Below are 19,233 nucleotides of genomic sequence, written 5' to 3'. Positions count from 1 at the left end.
TCGTCTCCGACTATCGGCACTCCACGCTGCGCCGCTGTCTAGCAGAAGTGCAGTAATGGCCTCCCGTCGCTCGCCCGGCTTCCTCGCTGGACGGACGCCATTTTGCGCACGCTTATTCGCGCTGCCCCAGACGTTCGAGCACAAGCCCCAGCGCGCGGCAGTTCTTGCTCTCGTCACTGCGCCAACTGGGCTGTCGTGGACTTCGTAGCTACGGATTCACGGAAGTTTTCCCGCGCACCTCGGCGTGCCCACACCATTCCTTTTGGAACTGATGCCGCGGCTGCGCATCGCAAGTCCTTTGCGCAGCTCCACGGCCCTACTGATGCCGCTGTTCGAGGCGGCGTTCGTGGCAGCGGAGTTCGTGGCAATAGGTGACTCCTCGCACGCACCCTGCATTCCTCAGCGCCTCCGACGACTGCAGCACGTTGGTGGCGGCAGCGTGGCCGTCTACTACGGTCTGAGGCGGGAAGGACCTTCCGAGACCCACCACTCTCTTTCTGCGAGTGCCCATGGATTAGCCTGCTCTACCAACTTCGCCACCGCGCAGCCATCCTGCCGCAGCGGTATAGTTTGTGCAGTGTTCGCGTGGTTATATTGACTCTCTCCCACTGGATTAATCGTGCCTTGATCTCGACTCCCACGCTGGACTGTGCCGCATGCGCGGTCTGCCGCACCATGGATGCAGCGCGCCACCGCACGTACCTGAGCACGTTCACCTTCCCGCCTGGCTCCAAGCAGTCTTATCCCCACACTTAGTCACAAGAAAATAAAACTCCCAGGATCGTTACGAGGGTGTAACGCGTAGTTTGAGCGCTCGCTGTGCTGTGAGAAGGCGCAGGACAGAAGCCTGCGTTTAATTTATGGTTTCAGCTGTTGCAGCCTTGTATTTCATCCTTGGGTTTCCGTAGGCAACGTCGTCAAGGTATGTTGGTTTATTTTAATTATTGATTTAATTTATTTATTTAAGCATACTGCAGGCCCTTTTCGCATTTTTTTTTATTTTCGCCTAGTAGAACTAATATTTTTTTTTCTGTTTTGATAACACGTCGCTGAAGCTTGCTCCGAGTCTCTAAGAGTGAGGGGGGTTTCAACTTGAAGAAAATCCGTGACCTGAAACTGCGTGTCTGCAGCGTACGCCCATCTCGTCTTTTCTTTTGTCACCGAAGTTTCTCTTTACATACGTTTGCTTTTGCATGTGCATATCTGCTTTTGAAGCCCTTAGAATGCTCGTTTAAGGTGCATCAACTTTCAGCCTGTATTCTGTTTTACTTGCTTCATATTGCAGATTTCTCAGGGCTGGAGAAAAAAGTGGCCATCATATGCATGGCGCCGTAGTGTTATGTACACTGTGTATTAAATGGTGCATACGTTTGCGTCTGCTGTTTGTATTCATTCAGATTTGCGCCGTTGAACGTAAGTTTTTCGGCACGGGCGTTCAATTCGGTCTGTATTGTTTTTCTTTGACTGAAACATGAATGCATTTTGATTGTGGTGGTGTATGGTGCGGTCGCCGGCATGGACGACAGGATGCAATTCGTGCTAAGAGCACACCTAGTAAACTGAAATTACTTCTGTATGGCGCTGCTATTTGCTCTTATATGAGCCAAATCGGGTGACTTTTTGAGTTCATATTTCCTTTGTGTGCAAAATGCTAGGACATTTCATGTAAACGGATAAGTGCAGAACGGCCGAGCCAGGACGCATTCAGACGAGTGGAAAGGTGGATTACACCACCTGTAACGTAAGTATGCACCTGAAATTTGGCACATATGTGCGCTTGGATGCCTGCAGGCTGCACGAAAAATGAGGAATAATTTTATTGAACCAGAGCCGAGAAATCGAGCATTAACCTTTTGGGGCTTTCCATGGGACGCACAACTTTTTGGACATTGCTAGTTGTGGGGACGTTTTTTAGATGTGTTCGGGAAAAATGAGCACCTCCTGGGGAGATTCCAGATGTCCCGATGGGTCATTTTTGGGAGATTTTGAGGACGTTTTGTGTTTGTTGGGGCAGTTCGGTAGAAGCGCCGCTTTCAGAATCTCCGGCAAAGGGGATTAGCTGCTTTTGTTCACGGTGACGCAGTCTCCCGAGGCGCCCCCACAACAGCGTTCTTTGCGTCTTCTGTGAAAACCAGCGCCTTTGGTCAACGCAGCCCGATGGCGCCTGCCTGGCTCGCCTGTCACCTCTGGCTGGGCCTCAAATCACAACAGCGCCCATGTGCTGTGCGTGTCAGTGCATGGTAAAGAGACCCAGGTGGTCGACATTACCCGGAACTCTGTACTACTCCATCCCTCATAGCCTGAGTCGTTTTGGGGCTCTGAACCCCATAAAAACACAAAAACAAATTTTCCGACCGGAGTGGCGAGTGTCCCTTCCCCTCGGAAGTTGCGCGGCGTTCCTTTCACCCCCAAAGTGCGCATTCGGGGATACTGCGGCAAGTAAGCCCTCGCACGTGTGCGCGCCTCTGTGTTTGTGCTTGGGTGTTTTTAGTGGCCGGTTGTCAGCGAAGCTGAGAACAACCAAGACAGCGGACGAGAAAACGACGAGCGGCGAGCAGTGTGTGTGGGGTTGCTCGACTGTGCGGATGCGCAAGCAAGATGGAGCGAGGTGTATGAAGCTGCGAGCGTGCATTTATCTTGTAAATAAGTTTTCGTTGTATATATAGTCATCTTTTGTTTTCAACGTACGCGTTCAACAGTTTTTCCAATCAATGTGTATGATGAGTGTGCACCGAGAGCGTGTAATGAAGCACAGAAGTGAATTTATCACACGTGTAATTACGCAATTCGCCCAGAAAAATCCGAGGCGCCTACAGTTGCTGTTCAAGGAAGACTGACTGAGTGACTGTAGTTGCGTGTTTGCGAACATATTGTGCTGTGTGCTGGTCATCAATCCGGGTGAGTCGAGAACCCGTATGCAGGAAGACTGAGCACTCTTCTCCACGAAGTGATATAGCATCTTTTTGCATTTTTTATTAATTTTAGTTGTTTCTTCGTTGATAAACTCCAATGTACCTCTCCTAGCCGCGCTTTAATTTGCTGTTTGTAATTTTTCTTTCATGTGTGCATTTTGTTTAATTTTTATTTATATATAAATAAATAAATTTACTCCGCAAATAGCGCCTTTTTGCTACGAACATACCCCCCCCCCCCCCCCCCCCCGGGGCACCAACGGGGCCCCCCCCTGCAAAAAATTCTGCGGACGCCCTTGCCAACAGGCACTGGTAGCTAGAGCCTGGGGCGCTGCGGAAGCTACAGGGATCCCGTACTAGGGATCCCTCCTAGTGTTTGTAAGGGGCGGGCCGTTCCGGCTCGCCCTATCGACCTCTCACTGTAAATATATAAAAGTTTCCTCCTCCTCCATCGAAACGCGGCCAACGTTACTAGTCTAGTAACGTTGACCGCGGTCTGATTCGAACCATGGTTCGAACCACTGATCTCCACAAGGGGACTGGATGGCGCATCGAGCACCCGAAAGTGAAGCCACGGGAAGTAAGCGGTCTTGTCCCAGAAGTCAGCCTTTGGCAGTGCACGAAATCGGACCTCTGCACGGTTTTTCACTTCTAGTTTTGTTTTCCCGCTTAGCATTTCGTCTTTTCGCCGTTCTCGTCTTTTCCCATGGCAATGCCTACCTGCTGCGCCGTCAACTGAGCGAGGAGACCAGCGAAGTCTTCGGGAAAGACATTTAAAAAATAAGGGCCCATTGCATCGCAATGGGACGACAATAGCAGACGACAGGACGTCGCTACACACAGCAAGAATGGAACCTCGTCTGCTCAGCTTTGTGTCGTCCCTTTGCGCTAGCGTCGCCAACTCGACGGTGTCGACGGTGTTCGGTTAGTTCGCATTAGCTCCTCCAAAAGGTATCGTACTGTTTTTTCGACGGAGCGTGTCATGTATACTGTTTCGTATTGTAGCAAGTTAAGCCTGAATGGGCTTTTATTCGTGGTGCTTGGTGCAGTTGACTTCTAACAGCGCTTCTCACGCGCACTGCAGCATTCGTCTTTCTTGTCAGTCGTTCCTCTCGCGCTGTGCCTTTTCTTTGCTACACGAAAATTCTGTTTTAAGATGACGTAGCCCTATCGTCATTCCACTACTTCTCCTTCACGCTCGGAAGACAAGAACCAGACAAGGACCAAGTGTTCAATGCACGTACTCCTTTGACGCGGTAGGTTGAGACCTGCATGCCTGTTTTCTTCGGTTTCTCCGAAATTACAGGGTTCTGCACACAATGCTCACATTTCTCGCGTTCAGCTTGCTTGTTCTCTCCATATAAGAGCAGACATTACACAAGAACAACGCAAAAAGCAGAGCGAAAGGGCGAAAGACGAGACTTTACACAGCAGACACCTGACTTCCGGGACAAGCCATCCAACTTCCTGTGGCTTCACTCGCGCTCGTCTCGGAAAGCGGGAATGCGGAATCCAGCCACCTAGTACAGATCAGTGCTTCGAACCCGGGTACTTCAGCTCAGTAGACGAACGCCTTTAGCACTGAGCCACCGCGGCAGGTCGAGCGGTTTAACCGAGAGATTAATTTTACAGTGCGCATTTGGCGTTGCAAAAGGGCTTCATACTTATCTCTTAGTGATACACAAAATAGTAAAATCAATGAAAAATAAATTTTAAGAGGAACCACGCTTCACAGTTGCCGCAATGATTGCGGAAAACTCTAGTTCCATTCCTTGGTTTCATGAGGTACCACACACCTAGCTCCTACACTGTTAGCAAAAAAAACACCCAAAAGGGAGTAAATGACTTGTCCTCTAACGCACACCCAAAAGGAGGTTTTTTTACTCCATATGTATGGTGTTTTTTATTTACTCCCTCATATAAGGGAGTTATTTTGGAGTATACAGGAGTAAATTTTTTACTACCCACAGAAATGGAGCCCAAAATGGCGTCATGTTTATCCACATTCAGGCTCATTCTTACAGCAATGACAGCGGCGGAAACGGGCAGTAGCTCTGCGGGCCGCCGGCAACCCAACTTGGGAAACTGCGCTGCCCTAACGTAACTCTGCGTCACGCATTCTATTCGCCGTCTGCAAGACCAGTGGCGGCGTTGGCGACGAGAGTCGTCTGCTTGTCGTCTCCTTTTGCTGTACGAGATCGTTTTGTTGGCCATGTTTGTAGATAAAGAGATGCAACATTATAATCAGTAGTTCAAACTGAGAGAGAGTCGCTGGGTAGTTTTCACGGTCATGCACCACGCTATATTTGACTAAAAACCAGAGCAGAAAAGTTGAAAACACCCCGGATGGTAGTTTGGAATGGCAGTATTTGCTTTCATATTCACTTCAATAAGGCTTGGCTTTTCATAATGACTGAGGAAAAATGTAGCCTCATGAGCTCAATCAAGAGCTCAGCGTTGACACTATGTTCTTTCAAAGTTTCATGTTCATGCAACACATAATCAGCTGCAACACACTGCGAGAACCACACTGAAAAAAGCCTGTGAGAATTAGGCCTAAGCGGGGGCTGTAACGGGGTGGCGACACTAGCAAGGGAAAGTCAGGTATGGTTAGAGCACTGGAGGCTTCACAGGAGCAATTCAATTATGTAACGTACTGTAGCGGAAAACGGCGACAAGCCAATATCTTGTACTGCGGCAGGCGCCCGTGAAGGAGCAGAAGTGAGCAGAGAGCCAGCGACGATGGTAACCAAGCGGTCTTTACTCACCGCCATTATAAGACAACTGACCAGAAGCAGACGAGACGCTATAGGTTGCGGGGCGGATTGCACAAAATGGTATTTTTTACTCCATTTCGGCGAGTATTTGGCACAATTAACTCCTTTCTAGACTAGAGTAAATGCAGGTAAATTCTCATTTTTACTCCATTATTCCCCCACGGGAGTAAAATGGAGGACAGTCCACCTTTTTACTTCCTACTCATGCACTGTAAACAAAAATATACCCAAAAGGGAGTAAAAATGGTGGCGGTCAACCTTTTTACTCCATTTGTGAAAACATTTACTCCATGAGTGGGGAGTAAAAAGGTGGACTGTCCTCCATTTTACTCCCATGAGGGAATAAGGGAGTAAAATGAGGATTTACCAGCATTTACTCCAGTCTAGAAAGGGAGTTAATTGTGCCAAATACTCCATCAGTGCCGAAATGGAGTAAAAAAACACCATTTTGTGCAAACCGCCCCGCCGCCTAGCCTCTCGTCTGCTTCTGGTCAGTTGTCGGATACTGGCGATGAGTGACGACCGCTTGGTTACCATCGTCGCTGGATCTCTGCTGACTTCTGCTCCTTCACGGGCGTCTGCCGCGGTACAAGATATCGACTTGCCGCCGTTTTCCGCTACAGTACGTTACATAATTGAATTGCTCCTGTGAAGCCTCCTGCGCTCTAACGATACCTGACTTTCCTTTGTTTGTGTCGCCACCCCGTTGCAGCCCCCGCTTAGACCTAATTCTCACAGACTTTTTACAGTGTGGTTCTCCCAATGTGTTGCAGCAGATTATGTGTTGCATGAACATGGAACTGTGATAGAACATAGTGTCAACGCTGAGCTCTTGATTGAGCTCTTGAGGCCACATTTTTTCTCAGCCATGTTTAAAATCCAAGCCTTAATGAAGTGAATATGAAAGCAAACACTGCCATTCCAAACTACCGTCAGGTGTATTTTCACATTTTCTGCTCTGGTTTTGGGTCAAATATAGCGTGGTGCATGACCGTGAAAAATACCCAGCGTCTCCTTTTCAGTTTTCAACTACTGATTATAATGTTACATCCCTTTATCCACGAACATGGCCAACCAAACGAGCTCGTACAGCAAAAGGAGACGACAAGCAGACGACTCCTGCCGCGTACACCGCCGCTGGGCTAGCAGACGGCGGAAAGAATGCGTGAAGCGGGGTCACATTAGGGCAGCGCAATTTCTCAAGTTGGGTTGCCGGCGGCCCGCAGAGCTACTGCCCGTTTCCGCCGCTGTCACTGCTGTAAGAATGAGCCTGAATGAGGATAAATAAACATGATGCCCTTTTTGGGCTCCATCTCTGTGGGTAGTAAAAAATTTACTCCCTTTTCACTTCAACCCTTTATACTCCAAAATAACTCCCTTATATAAGGGAGTAAATAAAAACACCATACATATGGAGTAAAAAAAACCTCCTTTTGGGTGTGCGTTAGAGCACAAGCCATTTACTCCCTTTTGGGTGTTTTTTGCTAACAGTGTGGAGTAAATGTTTTCACAAATGGAGTACAAAGGGTGGCCGCCACCATTTATACTCCCTTTTGAGTGTATTTTTGTTTACAGTGTAGGGAGGATGTACACATAATCGTTGTTTTTCTGAAAGAACACCGTTAATTCGCAAGATTTTTTTCTTTGTTGCGGAAGCATCACTACGCTATAGGTGTGAGCGATTTCGAGGAGCCCCGGAGAGCCCCAACAGCGCATGCGCGAGTGACGTCAGAGCAGCGCGGAGCCGCCGCCGACTCCTCCGCTGCGCGGGTGACTCAGAGGGGCCGTCGCCACTGCGCCAGCAGTGAATTCTCCAGGAGGAGTGACGTCACACGGCGCACAGCTGCGGCACTGGGGCCACCGCCGACTCCTCCGCTACGCGGGTGACTCAGAGGTGCGCCACCCCTGCGATTGCCGCACCGCTGCTCCCGCAATTCTATTCGGGATGGCCATTGGTCGAACCACAGCCAATTTTTTTTCGCACGGCGGGGAATTTTGTTTAATAGCGTCGGATGAAGGGCATGTACGCGAAGGGGCGCATCGTCCATAGCTGGCTTGTGCTAACTTGTGGCGAACTCCCACACGTTTTGCAGCGTTTTCCTCATCTGCACGCGAGTGACGTTGAAAAGCTAGTTTTGTTCATCAGGTTTATTGCTGGTAGTCTGAACTGCTGCGTAGTTTCTCGACAAATTTTAAAGCGAGAGCGTTAAAGGCCCCGTTACGCACAAAATCCGGTGTTCGCGTGAACGAAAAATCACGAGCATGGCTGCGGCAGGTGGTGCCCAGAGAGCAATTTAGGAGGCAGGTAGGCCACGTAGGACAGGTGACCTTGCGCCGTCATCATTACCTGCCCACAGGACAGTGAGCAAACTGCCCACTGTGGCAGGTGGCAGTTAAATTAATGATTGGTTGCTCGGGAAGAGCAATCAGGGCATCAAAAAGCACACTACCTGGAGCACCTGCCATCACATGGCAGTGGGACATCGCTTAACCACGGCATCACTGCGCCAGGAGGGGTATGGCGACTCCCCGGGATCTATAAATGTAATGTGCAGCATGGCCTTCTGCATATATGGGAATTAACTCATTACGCTATCGCGTCGTATCCTTAAGGCGGAGCTTAAGTTTCCCCTCTAATTGTTTATGCAGTCATTGTTCTTTAGTTTTGCCTGTTCATAAGTATGACTTTAGTCCTTGTGTAACTGAAGTAATTGTTCACATCCTTTGTCATGAGTGTTGCAAGTCCTACGCGGCACATCAGGACACAGATAAAAAAAATTGAAAATGACTAACACTTTTCTAATGGCTGACATGCCTCCACTGCTGCTGGAGGACGAAGAGGAGAAAATGTTTACTTGCACAAAAAGAGACGAGGATATGGGCATCGTTCCTATATAGCCCACAATTCCGTTAGATTTAGCTGCTGCCCTTGCCACCTCTCTTGTCACCACATCGTCGCCCATCACGGTCTTCTTTCTTCTGCTCTTCTCGTTCCCCAGTGCATAGTAGCAGACCAGATATCCATCTTTCCGGCCTACCTCTTTGGGCTCCTTTTCATAAAACTTCTCTCCTCTCTTTGCCCTTCTGATGAGCCATTCTTTGCTCTTGAGGTTTGAGCAGGTGCATCCTACCTTTCAATCGTCGAGCGATTGATTGTCTCTAGATTCGAGTGTCTCTGCCATGCCGATACCATATATAGCTACGTCTGCTACTTCCTTACAATACCAACATTCGGATTTGAAATTTCCTGGGTCTATAAAGTGTAATTTTTTCTGGGGTTCTTGTACATGTTTGTAGCTTTCCTCGACTCGCTTCATGCATTATGTTCGGCCATTTAGGATGGGATGGGTATGTTCTTTCAAGAACAACGACGCCGCATAAACTCCCAATGTAAAAAGAACGAGCGGAAAATGAAGAAGAGCTGCTTTCAACCCACGCGCACGCTGCATGGTGATGATGATGACATTCTCTGACAGGCATTGCATGCTAAAGGCTCAGCGTTTGCCTTTTCCGGTCATTGCCATTTTGAAGCACCTGGGTTCGATTCGTGCATTCAAGGAAATAGAGTGAAAAGAATTGCCAAGGCCAATTTTCAAACTATGAATATATCTGCCCGAGCGTTGACGTTTTAAAAAGTCTCGTGCTACCGGTGGGCCTCGCGAGTGAACGTGCCGGAGACCACAGAGAACGAAGGCCGATATTCCTGCTCTGCGCGCCGGTTCCTGGCTGATAAGGCGAAGACATGCTCCGCTCCGTGCTGCTGACGCTTGCGACGTACCTGTCGGTGGCTTCGGTGGTGCCGGCCGCCGTGCTGCTTCTGGTGCTGCAGCGCAGCCGCCGTTGTCGGCAGCTCTTCTCGACCTGGGTGTTCTACCCGCTGCTGAACCCGCTCATCAAGCACGCATTCGAGGGCATCCGGCGCGAGATCATGTACGAGCTGAACGACCTCGTCTCGTACGACCCCGAGCTGCGCCGGGAGGACGCCATTCGCGTGCTCGAAGTGGGTGTCGGTTCGGGACGAAACTTCAACCACATCTCCAGGAACGTCAGGTATGCGGGCGCACAAAATGGCCGCCAATATGCTGACCATGCCTTCTCTACTTGTACAGCCTCTGTACTGGAAGCCCCTGTCCCACGCCGATTGCTGCCATGCTAGCGCGCATGGCTTTTGTCTGGGCCATGACATATGGCAGGAACCATTAGGAACGCGGTAGTCCTGCGTGCCCTCTCTAAGCCATGCAAACTGAGTTGCGCTAATCGGAAAGTGTAGCTGGCTGGTATTATTGGTAACTCCACGAAAAAAAAAAGCTTCGTAAACAGGCAGCAGGAAAGGCGATGGTGCAATAATTGAATTTCTTGCGAGCTGTTTTCTTGAGCTCGCATTACTTCGTATGGTTTTCCTTGTCAGAAGTCAAGACTTGTACCTGAATGCCACTGATCGAAAAATTTCAAATAAACTTTCGTGCACGCTACAGCTTGCGTGCGAATATGGATGATTTGAGGCGCCGCGGTAAGATGCATTTGCGGCGTCGACATTCCTCTTACGCGCCTTTTAGATGCTTGTTGCCATCAACAACAGCCATGGCAGGTCCAGTGTGGGCCCTTTTATTTCACTTTCTTTTCCTTGCCCATTCTAACATATTGTTAGGACTGGGGCATCACACCGCTGCCACCACTGTTAGGTATGGGTGTCCGAGTCTGGTCACCACTGTTGGGACTGGAGCACTTCAGCCTGCTGGCGCTGTTGCGCAGAGCTGAGCGAAGAAACGGTCGAGGCGACGGTGAGGCAACGGACGTTTATGTACAGTATGTATAAGGACTGTACAGGTGCCCCAAAAGTAATACGGAGCACGCGAGCGGTGGCAGAAATGGAAAAAACTGCATGCCAGCGCGCTCTATCAGCAGATGCGCGCCAAAGAGCGGAGGGGCGTCGGCACATCCGGCTGACCCATCTCGATAACTTGATGCTCGCGTTATCGCCTCAACGAGCGAACTTGCGCTGCTACCATCAGTGCTCGCCAGGGGCACTTTCAAAACATTATGCAAGCGTTTGTTGTTTGTCCGCGCCGTGTAGAAAGTGGCGTTCGGCATACTGCACTTTTTGCTTTTTCAGGAATGCTACCATTTTCAGCCTGGGAGACCGCCGTGGTTCGCACTTCGCTTCGCGGGGAGTTTGTGACAATGGAAACTGAGAAAACTTCACGAAGGACACAAAAAGAGAAGACGAGACACAGACGCTGATATAACTATTGAACGTCATACCCTGATCGTCTTCCCTTTCTGCGTTCGTCATGAAATTCGCGCTGCTTATATCGTGATGAATAAGCTCATGATGTGTTCGCCGAGATTGTGCGCGAGCTATAGATGCTTCGTCCGTCGGTTTGGCAAGTGTGATCAACTTTTTCTTGGTTCAAGAAAGTGCATGAAAAAAAGAATAACATTCATGTGTTGCCTTTGTTGTTTTCATTATAAAGATAGGGGCTCAACGGTATAGGAACTGAACTAATTAAGGATCGCCGCCGCGGTGGCTACGCGGTTATGGTGCTCGGCTGCTGACCCAAAAGACGCGGGTTCGATCCCGGCCGCGGCGGCTAGAATTTCTTTGGAGGAGAAATTTTAGAGGCCCGTGTACTGTGCGATGTCAGTGCACGTTAAAGAACCCCAGGTGGTCGAAATCTCCGGAGCCCTTCACTACGGCGTCTCTCATAGCCTTAGTCGCTTTGGGACGTTAAAACCCCATAAACCAAACCTAATTAAGGATCACTTCCCTTGGCACAAATTTGCTTTCTTACAATAGAGGAAAAAAAGACGAACGAAAAACGAGCTTGTCTCTCATTTAGTCGTCCCCTATAGGCGATATTTTGCAAACATGCAAAGGAGAAAAGGGCAACAGGGTGGAGGCGATTAAAATACAACTTCCAAACGCACTTTTCATGCAAACTCAAAGTTTAAGGACGGGTGAAGCTCCCGCTCACGTTAATAACATCGAACATACGTCGAGGAAGGGACTCGTATAATGAGTCGACGTATCCGGGTTGCTCTCGAAGGTTGTCCAGTGCAAGAAAGTGAATTTGTGTGGAAGAAAATGGTCTTAAATTATTAGCCCACTTGCTATGCCGTTGAGCACCTATTTTTATCCGAGACAGCCCACGCATGGTATTGTTTTTGTTTTTTTTTTGCTTCTCATGCGTTCCCTAGAGCGAAGAAAAGTTGTCACCGCATTTGCCGAAACGTTGCTCGAGTGCTTATACCCGTCAGCGCACAAACTCGCCGGCATGTGTAGCACAGACTTCGGCTGCTCCACAGACAAAAATAATGCACGTCCATGACGAAGCATAAAGCGCACGGTGCCGATGGCAAACATTTATGCACGGCCCGGACGAACAACAAACCATGAGGTATTGAAAGCGCCCCTGGCGGGCAGGGATGGTAGCAGCGCAGCTTCGCTCGTGGCGGCGATAACGCGAGCATCAAGTTATCGAGATGGGTCAGCCGGATGTGCCGACGTCCCTTTGCTCTGCCGCGCATCTGCTGATAGAGTGCGCTGGCATGCAGTTTTTTTTTTCATTTCTGCCACCGCTCGCGTGCTCCGTATTACTTGTGGGGCACCTGTACATATCGGCGCAAGGGCCGAGAGCACTAACAGGCTAGCACAATGGAGTAGGGCGATGCCCAGCGGGAGAGCGTCTCTGGCGTGATGTCTCTTGTGCTACCCGTCTGCTGCTCCGGCTCAGCGCGGCTCCGGTTCTATAGCCACCGGTGACGGTTGCAGCAGCCAGCCGTTCGAACCCTCCAATCAGGTCACGTTACTGGCCACCGTTTCAACTGGACGAATTAACGAGAAGAGCTCGGCCGTTGAAAGTTAGCAGCCTGGAAAGGGCGGCCGGCGAAGCGTCGGCTGAGTCTCGAGCACGGTGAAAGAATACTAAATTATCATAACACCACGGTCTCGAGCCGACGCTAGCGAGGGAAGGGGGAAGGGTCTGCGCCGGGCGAGCCAAAATGACTCATGCTGAAAGTCGCGACATGTCCGAGAGTCTGGGTTTGCTTTGCGCAATGGCGGGCGCACGGCGCTGGTTTTCACAGAGGCCAACGGAATGCGCGCTCGGGCACATAAATATGTCCTTCGTCCGTTGCAATACAAAGACTTCTCCTAACGATCTTCAATTAGTTCTGCCATGCGCCATCTGTCCCATCTCCCAAGATTTTTCTAATCTCATCTTCAATCACACGACTCGTCCTTTCCGCCTCCTAACGTTTTATTCCTCCATAGATCCTTAATGCTGCCCAATAGACCATTTGTTATCTGTTCCCCGTACCACATTTCACGTTTAAGCTCATTAGTAATTTCCACTAAGATACCACCACCTCAAGTTTGTTATGTAATCCACGCTGCTCTCTTCGTGTCTCCGATCATTATTCCTATCACTTTCCTTCCTAAAACCGACTGCGCTGTTCTGAATTTTACTTTCTTCCATAGCTTCCATGGTTTTGGCCCCACATGTGAGTACCGCCAGGATGCAACAATTATGCATATTTTCTTCTAACCCTTGAGGTTCGTGGCGGTGGACCGCAACACGTCGGCCAAGTCCAAGTTCCTACAGCGCCAGAGCCAGTACGCGCACATCCAGCTGGAGGAGTGGATCCTGGCCACTGAGGAGGACCTGGCACAGGTGCCGGACAGCCACGTGGACGCGGTGATCGCCACGCATGTGCTCTGCAGCGTCACCGACGTTCGCAAGCTGGTCTGCGAGTGCCGGCGGGTCCTCGCCCCCGTGAGAATCAGCTACGCTCGTATCCTCCTTGTGCGAGCACCGAGCTCCGACAGCTGCCAAGCTAAAAATGGTTTTTTGAAACGTCTACTGCGTGTTGCCACAACGTTTCATTGCTGGTCCCGACGGACATAATCAAGTCGCGATTAAACTGAACAATAAATAGTAAATACCGCTATCAGAGACCTAGTTTTAGACATAGATGACTTTTCAGAACCCATACGTGCTGCTTCAGACCAGGTCCGGCGCGCGTCTTACATCTGCAGCCATACGATGCAGAGATAAACAAGAGACTATAGCCTCCTTCTGCCGTACTGATGGTATACACTATCCCTGACTCCAATAGAAGCCATTTTTAGTGCTAAATCACTACTACATAAGGTCTAACGGGCTCACCGAGTTTGTGTGAAGCTTGACATTGAGGGTGACCTTGGCCAAAATAAAATTGCCGCAACTCGGATTCGAACCCGCGGAGGCGTGAACAGACCCAGCAAAGCAAATCCATGAGCCAACCAGACTAAACACCTGCTTTCGCACGTCTTCTCGGTTAACTACGTTAAAACCCTACCTTTTTTTACCCCCACTGAACTTTCGCTAGATGAGGTTTCTTCAAAACTTTTTTTTTTCTCGGCGGGAGGCGCCCATCCATGCCGCTGTGCTTACAGGGCGGCAAGATGCTGTTCATGGAGCACGTGGCCTGCCCCCGGGACTCGTGGACGCGGCGTCTGCAGCTGCTCATGGACCCACTGTGGCAGCTGCTCACCGCCGGCTGCCACCTGTGCCGGGAGACGAGCGACGCGCTCGTCGAGGCCGGCTTCAGAGAGGTGGCCCTCAAGGAGGTCTACCTGCCCATCCTGGCGCTCATCAGCCGCCACATCTACGGGGTGGCCACCAAGGGAGGCGCGCCCTTCCCGCGACACCGCTCGCTGAGCCCGCCGCCCCTGCAGCAGCGGCTGCCCTCGCCGCCCTTCGCCGAGCCCCCGACTTTCTCCGAGCCGCTGCTGCCCGGCCTTTCTCCGGAGGCCGCCAGCGCAGCAGCGCCCGCCGTCCCGTCGACTGCGTAGCGCCGCGCGTGCTACGTTATTCAGCGACGGTGTACATTAGTAAAACTCATGTTTGTCCACGCATGGGGTCGCCTGTGTTTGTGAAGCCAAAGGCGGCGCGTTCTGCGTGACTCCGAAGATCGCCTTTTCAAACCACAACACGAACACGCGAGCTCCGCTATAGGGCTTTATTACCGCTTATTAACAGATACTTTTATTGCCGCTCACCATTACCGCTAATCGCGGCCGTCAGCCACCAACCGCCACCTGGCTCGTCGGCGTTACTTGCGCACTGGCGGCTGGATAATTGTACGCTACGCTGTCTGCTACGCCCGCGCATCTCCAAGCAGAATATGAGGCATGGACACCACGCATTTTTATAATCCAAGCTGCATAAGCACTCGTACATTCTTGGACGTTTCTGTGGCTAATGCTGTCCCCCCTTCGGCAGCTTTTTCGGCCAGGGTGCAGGCATTTCGGGCATCGTACAATTTACGCGTGTAGCCACAGCTTCAGCAGGTGGTGGAAGGAAGTGAAAAAACGACATGTACAAGGGCGTCCGCAGAATTTTTTGCAGGGGGGGGCCCCATTGGCTGTTGGCGCCGGAGGGGGGGGGGGGGTTATGTTCGTAGCAAAAAGGCACTATTTGCGGAGTAAATTTATTTATTTATAAATAAATAAAATAAATAAGTAAAATACACACATGAAAGAAAATTACAAACAGCAAATTAAAGCGTGGCTAGGAGAGATACATTGGAGTTTATCAACGAAGAAACAATTAAAATTAATGAAAATGCAAAAAGATACTATCACTTCGTGGAGAAGAGTGCTCAGTCTTGCTGCATACGGGTTCTCGACACACCCGGATTGATGACCAGCACACAGCACAATATGTTCACAAACACGCAACGACAGTCAGTCAGTAAACAGCAACTGTAGACGCCTCGGATTTTTCTGGGCGAATTGCGTGATGACACGGGTGATAAATTCATTCCTGTGCTTCATTACACGCTCTCGGTGCACACTCATCATACAAAGGCCGTCCAGTCTGTCGTTTGTCATCGTTGAGCGTAGCCACGTTTTCACTCTCCTCATTGTACTGAAGGAGCGTTCGACCGTACAGGTAGTAACTGGCAAAGCCAGAGCCACCTCAATGGCTTTTGCAACACCAGGGAAGAATGTCTTGGCCTGATGTAGAAGCTCGCAGTAAGTTATTTCTGATGGGTCCCCAGTTTTGTTGCACCACATCTCGTACCAAGAGATGGCCTCTTCCTTGAAGTTGTCGATGCCGTAAAAGCACTGGAGTTCTTCGGCGAGAACAGCGAACTCAACACGGCTCAAGTGCTTCATTTTTGATGGATGCAGCTGGAGAAGTTTGAAGCTCCTCTCATTGCTTTCAGAAAAGCGCCGAGCTAAAGAAGCAGTGAGGGAGTCCAAGTACGGCACATATATTGCCACACGGTAGTATTCCTCCGGCGACTGAATCCCGTAGTTGTCTCGGTGGGCCTGACGAGAGACTTGTCTTGGCACAGATATCACCACATTTAAGTGATTGGCTGCCTCCCTTGCTGCATTCATGATGTTAGAGAACTCCTCTACAGCGTTCGTCCGGTGGCCGCGAAAAATACGTTGCAGCTCAGTGATGTGGTCATGCACAGAATGGAAGTCCATGGATACACCTTGCAGAATGTTCGTAACTGGTTCGAGCCGAGCGCTGTACTTCGCTACAATATGCAAGGAGACGATGAAAGATGAGCTTGTTGTTGCGCAGTAGAGGATGTGAGCTCGTTGTCTAGTTGCAGCGTTCGAGCATGATTCCGTGGACGCGAGCTCCTCGAGTGCTTCGACTATGGCCACGTAATGCTGAGAGAAGATCCTAATAGACTTATATTTTGCAGACCATCTTGTCTCACACAGCATCGGAATGTTCGGCACCAATTTTCTCCGGAGTACGCTCTCGCGGAAGAAGTTTATGGTTTGTTTGATTATGCCAATTGTGTTTCGAATTTCAGAGACGTCGTTCAGATCGTTGATGACGAGATTTAGTTTGTGACTTGCACAGTGGAAAAATAGTGCCTTCGGGAACTGTTTTTGTATAATTTTGTTCACTCCAGCTTCTTTTCCAGCCATTGTAGAGCATCCATCGTACCCCTGTCCAACGAGGTTCGAAAGAATCAGCCCGACATTCGTCAAAAACTTCAAGATTGCCGCGGCGATGCAAGCAGAGTTTAATTGCTCCAGCTCTACAAATCCCAAAATCTGCTCTCGAACGCACACTTCGGCTCCCGCCTTGTCAATAAAGCGAACGCCTATAGACATCTGCTCTTTTCCTGAAATATCTGCAGTTTCGTCAGCAAGAACGGAAAAAGCAAACGCTTTGTTAGCTTCGGTAACTATCTGCTCTTTCAGGATGTCGCCACAGATTGTGATGATCTCGTTCTGGACGCGGACAGAAGTGTACTTGGCATTGCCAGCAGAAGAAGCGAAGTGCTCCTGAAGTAGAGTATCTCCAGCTTCTACACGAAAGTCAAGCAGATCATTGAAGACTCCACTATCGGACTGCTTGCCGCGAATTGGCAAGTCATGCGTCGCGCAAAAGACAATGGTGGAAACTATTGGAAATAGTTTCTCACGGTTCCTTTCAACTTGCGCGTGCAGTGCTCTGTTCAGCTGCTCTACAACGGGTAGCTGCTTGCCTTTCATCACATCCATAAAGTTCTGTGAGGCCATCATTGCCTCCTGGGGCCATTGGGATTTTACGTGATCCCTGCACGCATCGTGCATTTTTCTGTAGTTACTGAAAGCGCGCACGATAAAACTTCCTTGAGTACCCCGGTGAACACGTGGAGGAAAAATGACGCAAAAACGACAAATAGCGCCTTTCGCTGTCGCTGAGTACACAAGCCAGGGGGCGTAATCTCCCAGCCATTGATGTCGAAAAGGCCTCTTTCCAGGTGTTACATCCTTCTTAAAATCGTATGTAACATTTGGCGACCATGGCTTAGTAAGAAGACGTAACTTCAAAAAGACCGGTATGCCAGTGAGTTTAGCTTTGCCTAGAAACTCTCCTAAGTCATATTCTTGAGGCAAGTTATTTGTTTTCTTGATGTTGTCTCCGGACTTCGATCCCAAGCAAGGAGAAAGGGAATCGTCTCGGCTTACTGCGTGACCGGAGCTCGCTGGTGAAGTTCCTTCCATGGAGACGACGACGTCGGCTACTGTCCGGTGATGAAAGGTTGCATCGCTCTGGTCAAATCCGGACTTAAATCCCAAGAAAGGAGAAATGGAATCATCTCGGCCTGCTGCATTACCTGAACTCACTGTTGACAGAGTCCCTTCCATGGAGTCGACGACATCAGCTACTGTCCGGTGATAAAAGCTTGCATCACTCTGTTCAAATGCTACACCGTTGTCACATATCACACCAGAATCTGCAGGGGCGCATTTGGATAACGCTTCGTCAGACAACCGCTGACGCTTGAAGAAGCGCCGAATGTCCATCATTCGGAACCGCGCGAGACAAAGCTGGCTATGGAGTTCTTCGGGGTTGGTAGTGTTAAAAATATATACACATTGATTGAAAAAACGGTTGAATGCGTACGTTGAAAACAAAAAATGACTATATATACAACGAAAACTTATTTACAAGATAAATGCACGCTCGCAGCTTCATACACCTCGCTCCATCTTGCTCGCGCAACCGCACAGTCGAGTATTTGCACACACACTACTCGCCGCTCGTCGTTTTCTCGTCCGCTGTCTTGATTGTTCTCAGCTTCGTTGACAACCGGCCACTAAAAATACCGAAGCACAAACACAGAGGCGCGCACACATGCAAGGGCCTACTTGCCGCAGTATCCCCGAATACGCACTTTGGGGGTGAAAGGAACGCCTCGTGACTTCCGAGGGGAAGGGACACTCGCCACTCCGGTCGGAAAATTTGTTTTGTGTGTTTTTATGGGGTTCAGAGCCCCAAAACGACTCAGGCTATGAGGGACGGAGTAGTACAGAGTTCCGGATAATGTCGACCACCTGGGTCTCTTTACCATGCACTGGCATCGCACAGTACATGGGCGCTGTTGGGATTTGAGGCCCAGCCAGAGGTGACAGGCGAGCCAGGCGAGCCAGGCAGGCGCCATCGGGCTGCCTTGACCAAAGGCGCTGGTTTCCGGAGAAGATGCAAGGAACGCTGGTGTGGGGGCGCCTCTGGAGACTGCGTCGCCGTGAACAAAACCAACTGCTAATCCCCTTTGCCGAAGATTCTGAAAGCGGCGCTTCTACCGAACTGCGCTCTCCCGTGGATCGGAGGAGACAGCGAGCGGCGGCGGCGCCAACTCATCGCCTGCTTGCCCTTGAGCAGCCCGACAAAGCGGGGGTGGACACGGCTGATTTGTCCCTCCCTCCTGAAGAATTCATCGGTGGCCGGAATGTGCACTGTCTGCCTCCGTGTGGCTATCTCTCTAGAGATCAAAGAAACAGGCACCCATCTCAAGACGCCTCGAAACACATGCTCGCCGGTGCCGCTGTATGTCTGCAACGACGCGTCCCCGGACGCGGCACTTCGCAGATGTGACCCAAAGCTGGAAGCGGGGCCGCTTTTACTCTTTTTGCTGAGCGCACCGCCGCCCCTGGTGTGCGGCCATCACTCACGGTTAGAGTGAGTTATTTTCCAGGGGGGTGCAGCCGCCCCCCCTTGCCCCCCCCTCCGGACGCCCATGGATATGTAGCG

At 50.3% G+C, this 19,233-nt stretch overlaps 1 protein-coding gene across 1 annotated transcript; it reads left to right on the top strand.

Moving 5' to 3' along the window:
- Window positions 1-9,431: 9,431 nt before the first annotated feature.
- LOC149372024 (thiol S-methyltransferase TMT1A-like) lies at window positions 9,432-14,525 on the top strand. The gene is made up of 3 exons (XM_089585613.1): window positions 9,432-9,739; window positions 13,245-13,464; window positions 14,127-14,525. The coding sequence occupies exons 1-3, from the start codon at window positions 9,432-9,434 to the stop codon at window positions 14,523-14,525; spliced, it is 927 nt and encodes a 308-aa protein (XP_089441739.1).
- Window positions 14,526-19,233: the final 4,708 nt, after the last annotated feature.

The sequence above is a fragment of the Amblyomma mixtum genome, chromosome 1, assembly GCF_055824585.1.
Source record: "Amblyomma mixtum isolate Tamu chromosome 1, ASM5582458v1, whole genome shotgun sequence".
Lineage (NCBI taxonomy): Eukaryota > Metazoa > Arthropoda > Arachnida > Ixodida > Ixodidae > Amblyomma > Amblyomma mixtum.
The sequence above is the reverse complement of the archived record's forward strand: the minus strand, read 5'-3'. Positions and strand labels throughout refer to the sequence as shown.

Excerpts from the sequence above, each read along its gene's own strand:
- LOC149372024 (XM_089585613.1), top strand. The coding sequence starts at position 9,432 with ATGCTCCGCTCCGTGCTGCTGACGCTTGCGACGTACCTGTCGGTGGCT. Across the intron at positions 9,740-13,244 it reads CACATCTCCAGGAACGTCAG|GTTCGTGGCGGTGGACCGCA; the intron begins GTATGCGGGCGC and ends CTAACCCTTGAG. Across the intron at positions 13,465-14,126 it reads GCCGGCGGGTCCTCGCCCCC|GGCGGCAAGATGCTGTTCAT; the intron begins GTGAGAATCAGC and ends CTGTGCTTACAG.